Source organism: Mytilus trossulus, chromosome 3 (genome assembly GCF_036588685.1).
Source record: "Mytilus trossulus isolate FHL-02 chromosome 3, PNRI_Mtr1.1.1.hap1, whole genome shotgun sequence".
NCBI lineage: Eukaryota > Metazoa > Mollusca > Bivalvia > Mytilida > Mytilidae > Mytilus > Mytilus trossulus.
The window spans coordinates 57500540-57518624 of NC_086375.1; the positions used below are offsets into that span (position 1 = coordinate 57500540).

At 30.9% G+C, this 18085-nt stretch overlaps 1 protein-coding gene across 2 annotated transcripts in view; it reads left to right on the plus strand.

Moving 5' to 3' along the window:
- Window positions 1-18085, plus strand: part of LOC134711957 (pecanex-like protein 1) — a 41749-nt gene that overhangs the window by 11216 nt on the left and 12448 nt on the right. For both annotated transcript variants that reach the window (XM_063572999.1, XM_063573001.1), the window contains exons 10-25: window positions 671-837; window positions 1268-1361; window positions 1795-2106; window positions 4162-4315; window positions 4723-4755; window positions 5321-5492; window positions 6021-6131; window positions 6431-6522; window positions 6743-6870; window positions 10152-10251; window positions 10717-10809; window positions 12124-12274; window positions 12662-12797; window positions 14418-14595; window positions 15809-15917; window positions 16339-16468. In XM_063572999.1, coding sequence (XP_063429069.1) covers window positions 671-837; window positions 1268-1361; window positions 1795-2106; window positions 4162-4315; window positions 4723-4755; window positions 5321-5492; window positions 6021-6131; window positions 6431-6522; window positions 6743-6870; window positions 10152-10251; window positions 10717-10809; window positions 12124-12274; window positions 12662-12797; window positions 14418-14595; window positions 15809-15917; window positions 16339-16468 — 2160 coding nt within the window. The remainder of the gene's footprint in view (window positions 1-670; window positions 838-1267; window positions 1362-1794; window positions 2107-4161; window positions 4316-4722; window positions 4756-5320; window positions 5493-6020; window positions 6132-6430; window positions 6523-6742; window positions 6871-10151; window positions 10252-10716; window positions 10810-12123; window positions 12275-12661; window positions 12798-14417; window positions 14596-15808; window positions 15918-16338; window positions 16469-18085) is intronic.

Sequence of the window (18085 nt, forward strand, 5' to 3'; positions counted from 1 at the left end):
AAAGGCAGGTAACTATAATATCAGACAAATTTTTGCCTTCTGTCAGGATAGTTTCAGCAGCTTCATCTCAGATTAAAAATAAATGGCAGGTAACTATAGCATCTTAAGAACTTTTTGTCCTCTGTGAGTTAAGCTACAAAAGCTTCATTTTAGATAAAAAGGCAAGACAGGTAACTACCATCTGACTTAATCTTTTGCCTGTTATCCTGTGCAGCATTCTCTCAGATTAAAAGGCATGGCAGGCAACCATACACTCTGACAAACTTTTACCTTATAGCTTCTGCAGCTTTGTCTAAGTTTAAAAGACAATACAGGTAACAATACCATGTATTATAATTTGCCTTCTTTAAATAATCATTTCCTGCTTTATAAACCTTTACCTGCAATAAAATGCATGCCATCACTTTGCTTAGTTTTCAATTATGATGGTTTTAACAAATCTTTTAATCTTATTTATTTGATATTAAATATTTATATTTCGGTAAGTTGGACATACATATTAATATCATCATTGTCAATATAACCTTAAGTTGTTGACAGCAATTTGAAAATAATTGTTATATTTTTGAATGAAATATACTTTCTTAGTTTCAATGAATGGTTGAACAAAAATTATTAATAAAGATGTTCATTTCCTTGATTTAATAGTGATACATATTTTTAACTTCAGTAAAAAAAGGGAGCGAGGAGTAGGAAAATCAAGAAGACGTGTAAGGCGAAGTGGTTCACCACCAGGTAGTGTCAGAGACAGCATTAAACAATCAGGGAAGTTCCATACTGCTTCAAATCATGATGATACAACTGAAGGAGCTCTTCATTGGTTCCAAGATGAAAATGGTAAACAAATTTTTATGCCCCACCTACGATAGTTTCACATAGTTACCCAATTTCACGGTCCACTGAACATAAAAAATGAAAGTGCGAGTTTAAGGTTAAAGTTTTTGGTCAAGGTAGTTTTTGATGAAGTTGAAGTCCAATCAACTTGAAACTTAGTACAAATGTTCCCTATGATATGATCTTTCTAATTTTAATGCCTAATTATATTTTTTACCCATTTTCACGCTCCATTGAACATGGAAAATGATAATGCGAGTGGGGCATGCGTGTACTTTGGACACATTCTTGTTAATTGATAGTCGTACAAACATTTAATTTACAGTCTATGGATTAAATGATACATCAGTTAAGACCCACTGTTTCTTAAAAGTCATTCAAAAACATTTTGATTAGAAAGTCAGATTTAAGAAATGACATCTGTATATTACAGGTAAATGGTTTTCCTATAGCTTTGGAGAAAATAGTTCAGGATTAGCTTTTACCGCCAATGAAACTCCTGTTGATAATAGTTTCTGGTCAGACAGGTGAGAATAATTTAGTACATCTGTTTATCATCACTTGTTGATGCCTTTAAAATAGTTGTATTTACACTTGTATGATAATTTGTCTGACATTTGGAGCCAGATGTAGCGTCCAAGACAATATAACTGAATACCCAAAAGTATAAATACTTCAAGGGTAGAGACCTTTAGATAGGAAAGAAGGGATATATTGTCTAATACCTTTTAAACTTCAAGTTAAGGTTTTCTATTATCATGATATTGGATGAGTTCTATCATTTGAAAAAAAAATGGGAGGGAGACTGTGAAGCAACACTTAATTGTTAGTGTCAAAAGGATAAAACTTGATTTATTGTCTTATATCCTTCAATCCACTGTTTTATGTCATTAACTAAGAAATCAGAGTTTCTATACCCTTCCTATGATATTTATGTGTTAATCATTTTATATATTACAGTTGGAGTAATACTTCTAGTGGATCTGGCTCAACTGTGATGATTGATTCAAAGACAGAAGATAAAAAAGATGAACCAGTGTTACATGAACTTGATCTTCCAGGAACAGTCACTCGTCAAACTATCGAGGAACTTTTAATGACAAGAAGAAGAATGGCCGGTGCAGCATGTGATAGTTCTGCTGATTCGGATTCGTCAGGAAAAGCAAGCATAAAAGAGCCAAAAAGAAACCATTTCTACAAATTCCAATTTCTTCCAAAGAAATATTTAAAGATCAGATTTGACCGATTAGCTTTATTGGCATTGTTAGACAGGTTAGTAAAGATCAGATTTGATCGATTAGCTTTATTAGCATTGTTAGACAGGTTAGTAAAGATCAGATTTGTTCGATTAGCTTTATTAGCATTGTTAGACAGGTTAGTAAAGATCAGATTTGATCGATTAGCTTTATTAGCATTGTTAGACAGGTTAGTAATGATCAGATTTGATTGATTAGCTTTATTAGCATTGTTAGACAGGTTAGTAAAGATCAGATTTGATGGATTAGCTTTATTAGCATTGTCAGACAGGTTAGTAAAGATCAGATTTGATCGTTTAGCTTTATTAGCATTGTTAGACAGGTTAGTAAAGATCAGATTTGATCGATTAGCTTTATTAGCATTGTTAGACAGGTTAGCAAAGATCAGATTTGATCGATTAGCTTTATTAGCATTGTTAGACAGGTTAGTAAAGATCAGATTTGATCGATAAGCTTTATTAGCATTGTTAGACAGGTTAGTAAAGATCAGATTTGATCGATTAGCTTTATTAGCATTGTTAGACAGGTTAGTAAAGATCAGATTTGATCGATTAGCTTTATTAGCATTGTTAGACAGGTTAGTAAAGATTAGATTTGTTCGATTAGCTTTATTAGCATTGTTAGACAGGTTAGTAAAGATTAGTTTTGATTGATTAGCTTTATTAGCATTGTTAGACAGGTAAGTAAAGATCAGATTTGACCGATTAGCTTTATTAGCATTGTTAGACAGGTTAGTAAAGATCAGATTTGATCGTTTAGCTTTGTTAGCATTGTTAGACAGGTTAGTAAAGATTAGATTTGTTCGATTAGCTTTATTAGCATTGTTAGACAGGTTAGTAAAGATTAGTTTTGATTGATTAGCTTTATTAGCATTGTTAGACAGGTAAGTAAAGATCAGATTTGACCGATTAGCTTTGTTAGCATTGTTAGACAGGTTAGTAAAGATCAGATTTGATCGTTTAGCTTTGTTAGCATTGTTAGACAGGTTAGTAAAGATTAGATTTGATTGACTAGCTTTATTAGCATTGTTAGACAGGTTAGTAAAGATTAAATTTGATCGATTAGCTTTATTAGCATTGTTAGATAGGTTAGTAAAGATTAGATTTGATCGTTTAGCTTTATTAGCATTGTTAGACAGGTTAGTAAAGATCAGATTTGATGGATTAGCTTTATTAGCATTGTCAGACAGGTTAGTAAAGATCAGATTTGATCGTTTAGCTTTATTAGCATTGTTAGACAGGTTAGTAAAGATCAGATTTGATCGATTAGCTTTATTAGCATTGTTAGACAGGTTAGTAAAGATCAGATTTGATGGATTAGCTTTATTAGCATTGTTAGACAGGTTAGTAAAGATCAGATTTGATCGATTAGCTTTATTAGCATTGTCAGACAGGTTAGTAAAGATCAGATTTGATCGTTTAGCTTTATTAGCATTGTTAGACAGGTTAGTAAAGATTAGATTTAATCGATTAGCTTTATTAGAATTGTTAGACAGGTTAGTAAAGATTAGATTTGTTCGATTAGCTTTATTAGAATTGTTAGACAGGTTAGTAATGATCAGATTTGAATGATTAGCTTTATTAGCATTGTTAGACAGGTTAGTAAAGATTAATTTCCTTCAGTTTTGTAACTGGTCACCCTTACTATGGCAGAAAATAATTAACCTATAATGCCAACTAAAATATTTCTGTTTCCTGACATAAAAAATGGGTTGGTGAAAATATATACATTTTATTGTTTTAAATGAATGATACATATTTTTTTTAGGTAAATAGATAATTTATTAAGCTATTCAGAATACATTGATATGAGTTCATGTTTTTCCAATATTCAAATGAGACAGAAATCCCAAAATAAGATGTATATAAATCCCAAAATAAGATGTATATAAATCCCAAAATAAGATGTACAACAGAGTTTGTGGCCTTTGTGTGTGGTCTTACAAACTATTTTAACTTCAGTCTAAAACAGAATTTTTCATGCTCACATATAATTAAAACAAGTAAAATCATTAGTGAAATGTATTTCCTGAAGTTAAAAGTTTATATGAGGATTTTGTTTTTGATTTCAGAAATTTAACAACAATAGAGAATAGTATAGCTGTGATAATAGCAGTGGCTGTTGGTGCTGTTGGGGCACTGGTGCTGTCTGCAAACTTTTATTATGATTTCTGGGTCTTCATGTTTTGTTTTGTTATTGCTGGTTGTCAGTATTCTGTTATGAAGGTAAGTGTTCTTTAAAAGAAGTTTTAGCTGTTCACTGAACCACAACATGTAAAACTTGCATAAGAAAAATTCAAATTCTAAAAATTGGGTAAAAACTTAATTATATCAATGAATTATAATACATTTGTACTAAACAGTTTCAAAAATCACCTTGAGTTTTATTTTTTTGGCACAAAGTAATAAAAAATCAAGAGTATACCACCAAAATAAAAAAAGAATTGTAAACATATTTAGTTAAATTCCAATGGGCAAAATTAGAAATAATGAAGAGCAATTAATTTGAAGTTACAGTATGAAAACAGAAAATATTTTTAATCAAGAATTTGATTGTTTTTAACAGCAGGTTAGCAGACATAGATTGATCATTGTACATTAATATTATTTACTTGTATTATATACATTTACAGAGTGTACAACCAGATGCTGCTTCTCCTACACATGTAAGTTGTGTTATTATTTAACAGAATCATTATTCTGAGGTTTCGTAAAAATGTTAATAATAAGAGAAAGTTTCAAGTGATGATGTCAGATGTATGTTTCTAGAAAATATTTATTTTATATTATCACAAAATTTGTGAATTTATGGTGTGAGTTTGTTTTTCATCATTATTAGTCTCTGTTTGAAGACCCACTTTAATCTTAAGTTGTTTTCTTTTTCTCAAATTTTGGATTAGATGTTTCTATCTCTGACTTCTTGCTGATGTTCTGAAGAATTGCATTCTATGGACTTTTCACAGGTTCACTTTTTCAGATATTTGAGGAACTCAATAGCTGTCAACCCACCAATTTTTAATCTTCACCATGTCATAATAAGAATGCTGAAAGCATGCTCATTTCAGAGTAAACTATAACAGTGCTATCAGAAATTCTCTAATGATTTTACATATTTTCAAATTCCTTTTCTTAGGCTGATATCTTATAATATATTGCTATTAGTGCTTTTATGTACAATGTTAATATTTTTGCTTATGTATTCATATACACTGTAATATGTTTTTTTTCTAGGGGTATAACAGATTAGTTGTATTCAGCCGTCCATTTTATTTCTGTGTATGTTGTGGCCTTATGTTGCTGCTGGACTATGCACTTAGCTTTGCCTCACCTAACCCTGTAGATGTTTATGGTATGCCATTTGGAATGGTATCATCTCTGAGGTTTACCAGAGATCTACTTAAAGGTAAAGTTGAATCACACACTTACAAATGTGTCTTTTCATTGCTGTTTAAGTACTAGAAAGAAGATTTTATCCTCATCAATAATTCAAACAATGTATTCACAAACTTCAAAATCAGGTCTCCTATACCAGAGCCAATTGATCAATTACTTTTAAATTTTAATCTCAATGATATTGCGCTGAATTAAAACTGTTGTCATCAGATAACAAATAAAAGAATGTAAAATGCAGAAGAAAAAAGAATTTGGATGAAAATGGACTTATCATAACAAGATATTTTCATGTGATGAAAAAAATATAAAAGAAGATACAAAAACACATCACTTATTTTTTATCAGCTGGCATACAATGATGGAGATGCACATATGACCAATAAAGGTTCAACTTATTTATTAGAACTCGTGCAAAATGGTTCCTTCAAGTCCAATGTTTTAACCTGTATTGTAAAAAAAACACCTGTGTTAAAAGACCACAAGCCCCAATATGAAGAATAATATAGCTAACTGTATAGTATTTTATTTTTTATTTCAGTATTAGTTTTGTTTTTCCCTGTGATTTTTACAGTAGGACTTCTGCCTCAAGTCAATACATTTCTTATGTATCTATTTGAGCAGCTTGATATGCATCTGTTTGGAGGTAATGGTAAGTAATCCTTAGTTTTTACTACGGTAGAATATATCTGATATCATCAAAAGAACAAATATTCATTTAATATATTTGAACAGATCAAGAATGCAAAGCAATTTTTTTTCAGAAAAAAATGAGTCAGTCTAAATTGATCTTTTTAAATTCAAATATTTTCATGAAATACATAATATCAGTTAAGTCATCAGATAAGCAACAAGAAAAAGTCCATAGTATATAAATGAATGTGAAAGTAAAATATTGATTAAAGTCCTGCATTATTTATTTTATTTGATACATGTACATGTATTTTTCAGCCACAGTCAGCCTAGGATCATCAATATATGTGTTTTGTAGAAGTATAATTGCAACAGCTTTTCTCTATCCTTTCTGTTATTTAGCTGCACAGGTACATTTTACATGGATATTATTATATAAGACTGTATCAAACAATTTAGAATTTTATAATCTTCTCTTCAATTTTTTTATCTTTGATAATTCTATATACATGTATATTCACATGTTGACAATACTTATTGAAAAAGTCTTTTTAGTACTGTAAACTAATTCGTCTAGATAGTGGTACATTTGAAATTTGAGTCTTATTGTATTTTACTTCCTTGTTTTAGGTGGGAACATGTCATGGTCAATGTGAAGCAGAATGTGCCCAGAATGCAGTATTTTCTATTTTATGTGCAATGATTGTTGCTGTCTCGTACCATCTCAGTAGAGGTGCCAGTGATCCAAGTGTCTTGTGGTAAGTCCTTAGTCAGTTAATTCACTCATACCATCTCAGAATAGTTTCCAGTGATTCAAGAGTCTTGTTGTAAGTCTTCAGTCATTTATTTCTCCCTACCATCCAGAGATGGGTCCGATTACTTTCAATGTAATTGATTAAATTATTATTACTTTGTCAATTGTACGATTAAATTAAATTAACAATTACATCATTTCTGAAAGTATCTGATTAAATTAATGATTACATTGGCAAAGTAATCATGATTACATCTGATTACAATGAATAAATAAAATAACATTTTTGATGTCGATGAATAAATGTTTAATATAGCTAGTATATAGGAAGATGTGGTGTGAGTGCCAATGAGACAACTCTTCATCCAAATTACAATTATAAAAAGTATAGCATTTTTGAAAAAGTTTTTTTTTAAATTATTATAAAATGGTAACTTCAATTTTCATCAATTTTTCAAAAACCACAAAAGTTCAATATATATATACATGTACATGCACATTGTGTCATTGGTTTTGACCTATCACAATTTATCGCCATTGATCTCTGAATAGTTATGACTTAAATAATGAATAAAGTTTTATGAATTATTTGCTGTAACTTGTCTTCTGATCTCTTCAAGACTTTATATGTATTACAAGGTGCAATTTATGGAAGTTAAAATATGAATGAAATAAAGTTACCAGTTAAAAACTATGCGAAATTTTTAATAGAACTGTTACATCATATAGTAAACAAATTATAAGTACTAAAATCATTGCATTTTACATGTCAAGTCCAAATCCATACCAAAATTTGTTTATTTTGAACAATATGTTTTTCCAACTTTTAATTAGTTTGTGCTAATTAGATAAATTTTATCCTATATCATATGTATTGCCCAACAGCTATGCTCAATTGGTAATTGCAATAAAAACAAACCTTAATTGGTCTCCTACCTGTCAATTCCGGCGTTTTTCATTTGCGCTGATCTACACTTCATTTGCTCCGATTTTTTCTTTCATTTGCGCCGATATTTTCTTTCATTTGCGCCGATTTTTTTTACAGGTAAATTACAGGTGAATAGATTTAAGAAGATGTGATATGAGTGCCAATGAGAGAACTCTCCATCCAAGTCATGTTATTTTTCATTTAACATTATAGACCTCTTCCATTAGCCACTTGTACAAATTTATGAATTGTCAATCATAACATGTATATAACTGTTGTCCCCTGCTTACAGTGGGGAGGTGGAAGAAGGCCTACAAGATACATCTCCAGACATTTTCCCTGAACGTAACGGTAGTTCTTTAGCCTCTGTCTTTTGGACATCTGCCACATATTTATGCTCGATCTGTGTTTTGACAATAAAATCCGTGGTGACTCTGGCTTTACACAGTTTTATAGTACATTAGTAAGATATGTTGTTATATTTCAGGACACTTATCTTCCGATATGTATGGCCCTTGATGATTAAAGAATTGTCTCCTCGGCTAGTTTCAGTGTGCAATATGTCTATCATGTTACAATGAAGTTGCAGAAAAATATGAATCAAAATTATCTTAAACATAAATGAAAAACATTAAGAACCAAATTTTACCACTGGTATAGTACATGTACAAGTATTAATTTACCTGTAAATCTAATTAGGAGCAAATAAAAAATCGGCACAAATGAAAAAATGAAATCGGCGCAAATGAAAGAATGAAAATTTTCAAAATCGGCGCAAATGTCATACGCCTGTCAATTCAAAGTTGACAAAAATCACAATTTTAACAAAAGAATATAATTCAGGGTTTATAATGAAAAGTATTACTTGAATGTAACAGTTATTATCAAATGTATATGTGTACATCTGTAAATTGTGAATATATGTACAATATCCTTTTTCAAAGGCCAGAGACATATATTTGTAGTATATGTCTCTGCTTTGGCTAATGATGAATTTTCAATACTGTAACATTTTATTTTTTTGCTGAAGTATGCAAATCAATTATCATGCTTTAAGTAAACAAAAATAATTTAACATGTAAAATATTTATTAAATATGAAAAATGAAAAAAATCATTTATTGACATAAACACAGTTTTAGATTTTCAACCGGATTTTTGTGACAAAAATGTCGGTTATTGATTTGGGGATGCTCAGCGGGTGGGCGGGCGGCAATCAAATGTTGTCCGTGCATTAACTCATGAACCGTTCAACCAAAGCTTTTAAAATTTTAATATGTTGTTACTGACAACTAAATGAAGGTCAAGTTCAATAATGGCGATTTTGACTTTTACCGTTCAGGAGTTATGGTTCTTGAAAGATTGAAAAATGGTGTTTCCAGTCGTGTCCGTGCATTTACGCATGAACTGTTCTACCAAAGCTTCCCAAATTTTAACATGTTGTTACTGGTGACAAAATGGAGGTCAAGATTAATAATGACGATTTTGACTTTTACCGTTCAGGAGTTATGGTTTGTGAAAGATTGAAAAATGGTGTTTCCAGTCGTGTCCGTGCATTTTCTCATGAACCATTCAACCAAAGCTTTTTAAATTTTAATATGTTGTTACTGATGACAAAATAGAGGTCAAGTTCAATAATGATGATTTTGACTTTTACCGTTCAGGAGTTATGGTTCTTGAAAGATCGTAAAATGGTGTTTCCATTCACGTTGTTGCATTTACTCACGAACCATTCAATCTAAGCTTTTCAAATTTTAATATGTTGATACTGATGACAAAATAGAAGTCAAATTTGATATTGACGATTTTCACTTTCACCAATCAGCAGTAATGGTTCTTGTGATATTGCCAGGACACAAATAAATGCTAATAAATCCAGTTTGCTGTCGTTGTGACAGCCTCTTGTTTTCATTGTAATCAGAATGTAATCAAAATGTAATCAGGATTACAGGCTATTTTGAAAAGTAATTGATTAAATTAAATTACATGTAATCAGATTTGAAGCTGATTAATGATTACACTTATTACTTTGAAAATTGTAATCAATTACAACTGATTAACGATTACAATTACAATTACCCCAACTCTGCTACCATCTTAGACGAGGTTCCAGACTCAAAAGAGTCTTGTGGTTAGTCTTGAATTCACCTCATTTATTAAAGCTTAATAAACACAGTAATAGTTTTTTTAATATTCAAAATTAAATGTTTTACAGTTAGCAAAATAACATCTGATTTAAGTGATATGAGACACATGAGACCTGAGGAATCTGTTTTTCTGTTGAAGTATGAATATCATTTAGTAGTTAAGCTGTGCAATAAAGATTATATATGTACTAGTATTTATTTTGATCAACAGGATGCTTGTAAAAGATTTGATATGTAGTAGTCAGAAAGAGGATGAAGTTGACGAGAAAGATCTTGAAGATCCTTTACCAGAGAAACTAAAACAGTGTGTTGTGAGTATAATGTACAGAACTTTCAGCAGTAGAGAGATAGTTAGTCCAGTATAAATGATTTATTACAAAATATTGTAGTTCTATAATATTATAAACTGGTTCTTTTAATTTGCTCTAATGCTGGCAGAGTTGAAGGCCTATACTCTATGACATGGCCAATATAGAAATTGCTTTTTAGAAATAAGGAGATGCCGTTTGATTGCCAGTGAAAAAACTATCCACAATAGTTCAAATGAAGTGTATGTTTGCAGTTATGAGCAACTGTACAGCCTTCAACAATGGGAAAAACCCATGATGTACAGTTGGATATAAAAAGCCCTGACAAGAATAAAAGGAAACATTTCAATAGAGAAACTAATAGCCTAATTTATAACAAAACATTTTACGAAAAACAAATATGACATTCATTCATCTTTGAAATGCATCCTCAATACTTTAAAAATACAATTGTATATTTTTTTTCAGAGTGAGAGGCTACAGTCAGATTTGTTAATTAGTTTGATCATTCTAGTCATAGTATTTGCTGTTCATTTGAGTACAGCCTTTAGCAGTCTTCAGGTGAGTGAACAATATGTAGCTTATCAGTTCTACTTGTTTAATTATAACATTTTATTATACCCCCGCTTTAAAAAAAGGGGGTATACTGTTTTACCTCTGTCTGTCCTTCCGTCAGTCCGTCAGTCAGTCCGTCTGTCCCATGATTATTTTCGTCGCATTTTTCTCAGAAACTACAATACAAGGATTTCTGAAATTTGGTTTATGGGTTTATCTAAGTCAGCTATACTGTGTGATGCGTTTTCAGATTGATCACTTGACAACTTCCTGTTTACCGAACACTTGTTTGATTTTACACAGAAAGCCAAGTTGAAATTCGTCACATTTTTCTCAGGAACTACAATACAAGGATTTCTGAAATTTGGTTTCAGGATTTATATAAGTCAGCTATACCGTGTGATGCGTTTTCAGATTCATCACTTGACAACTTCCTGAACACTTGTATGATTTTACACATGAAAGCCAAGTTGAAAATTTTTGTGACATTTTTCTCAGGAACTACAATACAAGGATTTCTGAAATTTGGTTTCAGGATTTATATAAGTCAGCTATACTGTGTGATGCGTTTTCAGATTCATCACTCAACAACTTCCTGTTTACCGAACACTTGCATATTTTTACACTATTAATATTATCCACTTGCGGCGGGGGTATCATCAGTGAGCAGTAGCTCGCAGTTTCACTTGTTTCTTATTGTTTTGTTACACTCCATCTATATTTTAAAGTATATTCAGATATTATGGGATTGTTAGTAAGGTTGTAAATAATAATTTTCATACAATTTGAAAAACTTCAGTTTAGACACTTTCTACAATATAATTTAAAATAATTAATGAATGGCTATTATCTATTTTGATTTTATTGAACCATAAAACTAATTTTTGACTCTTCACATTGAATAATCCGCGAAGCGGATTATGTAAAATGTGAAGAGTCAAAAATTAGTTTTATGGTTCAATAAAATCAAAATAAATTATTGCCATTCATTATAAATAAATTTTCATCAATAATAAAGCTCAAAGAACTTTTTATATTATTTATATTAACAATAACAACGTACACACATGTTGGCGTATGAATACACAACATCAGAGTGGGCGTGTCGCCATAAAAATTGACAACATTGAAAATAAAACTAATAATTTTAACCAATCAGAAGACAGTAAATACACCAAATTTATTTATTCAATGATAAAGTCATGAATCACACAACATACAAGCACAAAGGACAAACTCGTAATTCAGTTGTAATATATTATTTGTTTTGTATTTCAGCCTGTTGTCAGTGATATTATTTATATTTGTTTTGTATTTCAGCCTGTTGTCAGTGATATTATTTACTACATGGCTGGTGGCCTTGGCTTTCTTATCCATTACATTATTCCACAACTACGTAAAGAAATGCCATGGCTATGTTGTTCTCATCCAGTACTGAATAGTAGGGAGAGAAATTTCTTTGAAGTAACTGGTATGTATTTCTCTTATATACATCCTCATTTGGTTATAATTTTACTGAAATTGAAATTGTAAATTTGAATAAGGTTTGACAATTTCACTCTCCTCTCAAAGTTTTCCTTTTACAAATAAGAAAAATTGTAGGCATTTTTTTTTACTATTTCCCTTCTTTGTTTCATAAAAACAAGCTATTAAAAAGACTATTATAAATTGATAGTATATAAATAAAGAAACTAATTTGAGAAGTAGTTACTACCAATTTTCAAGACTTAAGTTTTACCCTGCCTGCGATTTAATACACTTCCCCTGTCAATTGTATAGAGGTGAAAGATGTGATATGAAGTAAGTCATATGATTGTTGTTAAATTGCATCACATATATATATTTTGTTTTGTTTCAGCATTACCAATGATTATGTGGTTTGAGAAGATGTATGTTTGGATGAGATTTTTTGAGAGAAATGTGATGTACCCAGTTGTCTTTCTTTGTGCCTTGACAAGTTCAACACCAACCATTATGTGTAAATTTGGAAAATAGTAAGTTGAGAATATTTTACTTATGTGCTGTGCTTTACCTATCAAATTTATAGGTTATTACCATTTAGACTTTAGAAGGATGTAAATTATGCTTAAGGTGGTACCTAACACTACAGGGAGATAACTCTGTAAAGTCAGCTAAACATTTTAATTATGTTGTGTTGTAAAGGGAATAACAAGCTTCTCAAAGATAGAAATTGGTGTGTGTCAAACTGCTATATAACCAGTGTAATTTTTCTGACAAAACTGTTGGTTCTAAATTTTTGAAATTTTTATATTTTTGTTAAAGGGTCAAAGTAAATACTTTTTCAAAAATTTATCAAAATTAAACGAGCCAAATTAATTTTAGTGAAAGTGTTGGGTACCACCTTAAGAATTGTTTATTTTACTTACAATTTACACATATTATATGAAATATCATAGTTACAGTACCGCAATATTGTGAAGTGGTAGATCTTTAAGTTAAATAAACAAAGCATATGACTTGTATAAATTTCTAACCTGAAGTAAGGGGACATGTATGTCACACTAAGATCATGTTACAAAGCTGACTGTAGCTTAGAAGTTGAGATTGTGTTTTATTCTTAACAAACCGATTGATTCATTTATTTTATGTATAAAAGGAAGAGCAGGATGATAAATACAACACTGTACATTTTGTACATAAGCTAGAGCTGCCATGTAAACTATTTTAAGCCCAAAAAGAATATAATGCTTACATAACATTCTGAAAAAAAGGAAAGGTATTCTGTAGTTATTACCAAGAATCAATATGTCATTCTTATTTTTATACGACCGCAAACAAATTTTTGCCTCATAAAATGGTATCACGTCTTCGTCGGCGGCGTCCAAAGATGCATTAAGTTTCCGAGCAATAACTTTAGATTTATTGAATGGATCTCTATAAATTTTTACAAGAAGGTTTAATACCAATAAAGGAAGGTTGGGATTGATTTTGGGGGTTATGGTTTCCATACCATGAAGGGATGGTTAGTAATGACTTTGGGGGGTTATTGCTCAAAATGTTTTGGAATTAGAGGCAAAAAAGGGGGGAAACAAGGTTTTTCTCATCAATGGACATTTAAGACAATTTAAAAAGCAGTGTAAGGGAGGTAATGAAAAAACAGAAAACAAACAATGTTTGGTATGTTTGGGTTTACCTCCCTTGCACTACTTGTAAATAATGTATAAAAAATGTCAGGTTTTTACTTATTACAAAAAAAGGGGGGTGGTAGTAGTTTTCAATTTTTTTCCTGAGTTTCTAAAATTCAAAATTTTTAAAAAGAAGAAATCTTTAATTGCTCAATATTGTATAATAGATTTGTAAGATCTTGACATTTGTTTTGTGTCAGAAACTCATATTATGTCAAGAATTTGATCACAATCCAAATTCAGAGCTGTATCAAGCTTGAATGTTGTGTCCATACTTGCCCCAACTGTTCAGGGTTCGACCTCTGCGGTCGTATACAGCTGCGCCATGCGGAGCACCTGGTTTTATTTTCAACTTATGAATGAATAAGGAAGTGTTTCTGTCCTTCCATCATTCTGCAGGGGTGTTTATGATGTTGAAAAAAGTTCCAATTTACTACAATACTGATCATATTTCTATTTATTTTTCAGTGTTGGACCATTTTTAATAATAATGTGTTCTCTAAAGTTGTTGAGATTTGCCTTCTCCCAGACATCAAAGCAGTATCTAATCATGACATTTACTGTGTTCTTCTTCAAGTATGATTACAGAGATGCCTCAGAGACATTCCTCATAGATTATTTTTTTATATCTATTGTATTTGTTAAAGTAAGTATATACACAAAAAAAGAAGATAGCTGTTTTTGTTTGTTTGTCTGATAAGTCCTTGCCTTTCATGTTTTGTTGATGAAATGAACGGGCTAATTAAACAATACTGAAAAGCATACACATTCTTATAAACTAGCCACTCCCGTATTTAAAAGAAGAGTGAATGGTGAAAAACTTGTTGATTAAACTGCTATTACATTCCTTGCGCTCGACTGTGAGAAAAGTATTTCTGTTGAATATAGGAGATTTGTGGGTGAGACAGCAACCCATAACAAAAAATCATGGGAGGGCAACATGCAGTCTTCAACAATATTACAGGTGTCTATTACAAAATATCAGGCTCTCAATCTTTCCAAGCCTTAAGGGCATACGATACAGTTTTGATCCTGTATTTACAAGTTCATGAAAATTTGCATTTAGGCTATTTTTTACCTGATTAAATCAAATATGTAATAAAAATTATACCTTCATGTGCTACTTTTTGAGTAAAATGAGGTCGAAATTTTGTTTATTTGCTAAAAAAAAAGATTTGTGACCGTAATTTCTTTTTCGAAAGAAAGACATAACTTTTTTGTTATAAAAGATAAACGCAAATTGTTTTATGTTAAATAATCGGCAATTTCTGTATTTTACAAGTATCCTAAAAATGTATGTATTTTTTTATTCAGAAATAACTCATATATATCAATTGTTCATGAACTGAGGAAAAAACGTAATTTTTTACTGCATGCTTATCAAAATTAAAAAAATCCTCTATTTACGGTTTTATAAAATTTTGGTCACATAATCTCCCTGCAAACTGAAACAATATGCCGTTTTGAAAAATAAGGGTCCATGAACTCGTTTTCAAATTAAATCAGTTTGAATGATAAGAATCAGTCGAAAAATGCATCTTTTCCCGATATGTCACAGTTTGACGTCGCGAAAATAACATATTACGTTAGCAACGTCATTACCTTCCCTGTAACTGTATCGTATGCCCTTAAAGTACAACTGGTGAATTCATTTAACAGAAGAAATTTGCCACCTGTTTTCATTTTTAAGTATAATACATCATTAATATGTTTGCTATTAAAAACATTAAGCTTTTTAAAAATGTTAATATTAGCTAATTTATAATTGTAAGTTATATGTTCTATTAATAAATGAATTACAGTTAATGTAAACTACTGTGTAACATGCAACCATTTTGCTTTATTTCTTTTCTTTTCAGTTCTGTGATTTATTATTAAAGATGAAGTTCATTCTGACGTATATAGCTCCATGGCAGATCACATGGGGATCTGCTTTCCATGCGTTTGCTCAACCATTCAGTGTTCCACGTATCCTTTACTATTTTATCATAAGCATTTGTTAGTTTAGTAACTGCTGTTAAAAGCTGACATGTACAATTTTGTTTCTTCTGTTTAATTGTTTTTAGAAACTGAATATTGGAACAATATATATTGTCGTAAGCTTGCCAAATATATGGTTTTAGAATAACATCAAACACATAAAATTGATTTTCATCTTTTTAGTTATTTACAATAATGTTTCAACTTATAGGTTTAAAAACAAAATATTATGTCATCATGTTAACTCTATTATTTTTCTATAAGTGTTAATTTTTTACATGGAAAACTATGTTGTTATACATTGGAAAATTTGAAACAGTGTCTGAAATAATTTATTGAAAAAAAACTTGTCCAATATTAAGAAAGAAGGAAGTAATAATGATTTACTGATTTCCTTAACCAATATCAGATTCAGCCATGTTATTTTTACAAGCAGGTGTATCTGCTTTCTTTTCTACACCATTGAATCCATTCCTTGGTAGTGCTATATTTATTACATCATATGCTCGTCCAGTGAAATTCTGGGAGAAAGATTACAAGTAAGTCTATTACAAATGCAAAAATAATCCTATATTGTTGCATGAGAAAATAGTATTTAAGAAACAAAATTATTTTTTCAAAAAAAAGTGATACTGTTAACCTACTTATTTTCGCGGATACTTTATTTCGCGTTTCACCCTGTCTTGAACACTTCGCGGCTATTAAATTTCACGATTTTCTGATTTACTTGTTGAAGTCTAATAAGGAAAGAATCAAGTTGTACATATTCGTGACTATTTATATTCGTGTTATTTTTCTACTCATGAAAGTCGCGAAAATAAATCACTCGCGAAAATAAGTAACTCTTTTAGAAATGTCCTTAGAATCTAGGTAGTTATCAACACTTGTTAACTTTGGTAACTGTCATTTGATTTTCAGTGTGTTGTTTTCCATATACCACCACTGTGATCTGTCCAAATTGAAAATATGTTTAATTAAAAAAATTTGGATGAATTAGATTATATAAAAAAATAAAAAATAGAGAGTGTTCTTTAAGGGAGGTCCTTCTTTTCATTGATGGTGTGATGTTTTGATTGGTGATTGGCGTCTTAAATGATCATTACTAAACGTAAAGTGTCAGGCGCGTAGCTCCCTATACGCCAACACGCAGTTGCGTGCACATCGGTTCGGCATGCAAAAAAAATTATTGCAAAATTTAAAAATTTATAAATCAAATTTTAAAGGAAACGTATGTTGTCACTATTTTGATTAATGAAATGTCATTAAATAACGGCATTTGGTTTAAAATAGAAGTTTTATTGGAGATCATGCATGACAAAATCGGACACTGTAACTTGTATCTTTTACAAGATATGAATTTGTTATACTCAGTCTAATACATTTAGTTTCGGAGCACATTTTACAGAGTACGGTTTATCTGTTTGGAATGAGATGTACCAATCGGCATTAGCTTTAAACCCTTCGATATCGTTGAAATTATGCCACGGTAATGTGTTCGAGGGACTACCAGAGCCACTCATCCTGCAAACACGCCAAAACAGTAGTGGAAAGTCTCATTTTAATTTGCGTTTATAGACCATTAAACTGGACCCCTGTTGTGTTCACTTATCTACACTGCCTTCGGTGCGAAGCTTTAGATAGAACGGCGTACCAGTTTAATAGACCATATGATAATGGAACTGGAGAGTGGAGTCGCGTCTGGTATTATCAGAAAGTCGCTTCTTTGTGCCGTATCTGCTTCCTCGTGTTGTAGGAAATATAACAAACGAACAAATCTCAACATTGTCTGAGACATACGAAACTGACCTGGTATGTAATTTTGACGAATTCAATTGGGAGGTCGCTCGATGGCAAACACGTACACTGGTTTATAACATCTCGCGAGTGCTATCGTGGTGATCTATCAGTGTACTACATCTGTTGAAATCTAATGTACGATCAACAATGAACAATGACAGGTTATCATCGCTAGCATTACTGGATATTCAACGAGATTTCAATGTGAATATTGACAAATAAATAGAGAAGCTCGTTTCTGCCTACACCCGAAGAGCAGATTTTGGACAATTTTGAGTAAATTCTGTATGAGAAAAATGTGTAGTTTATGTTTTCAATTAACCATGAATCGATTTACTTTATTCAGAAGCTTTTATGAA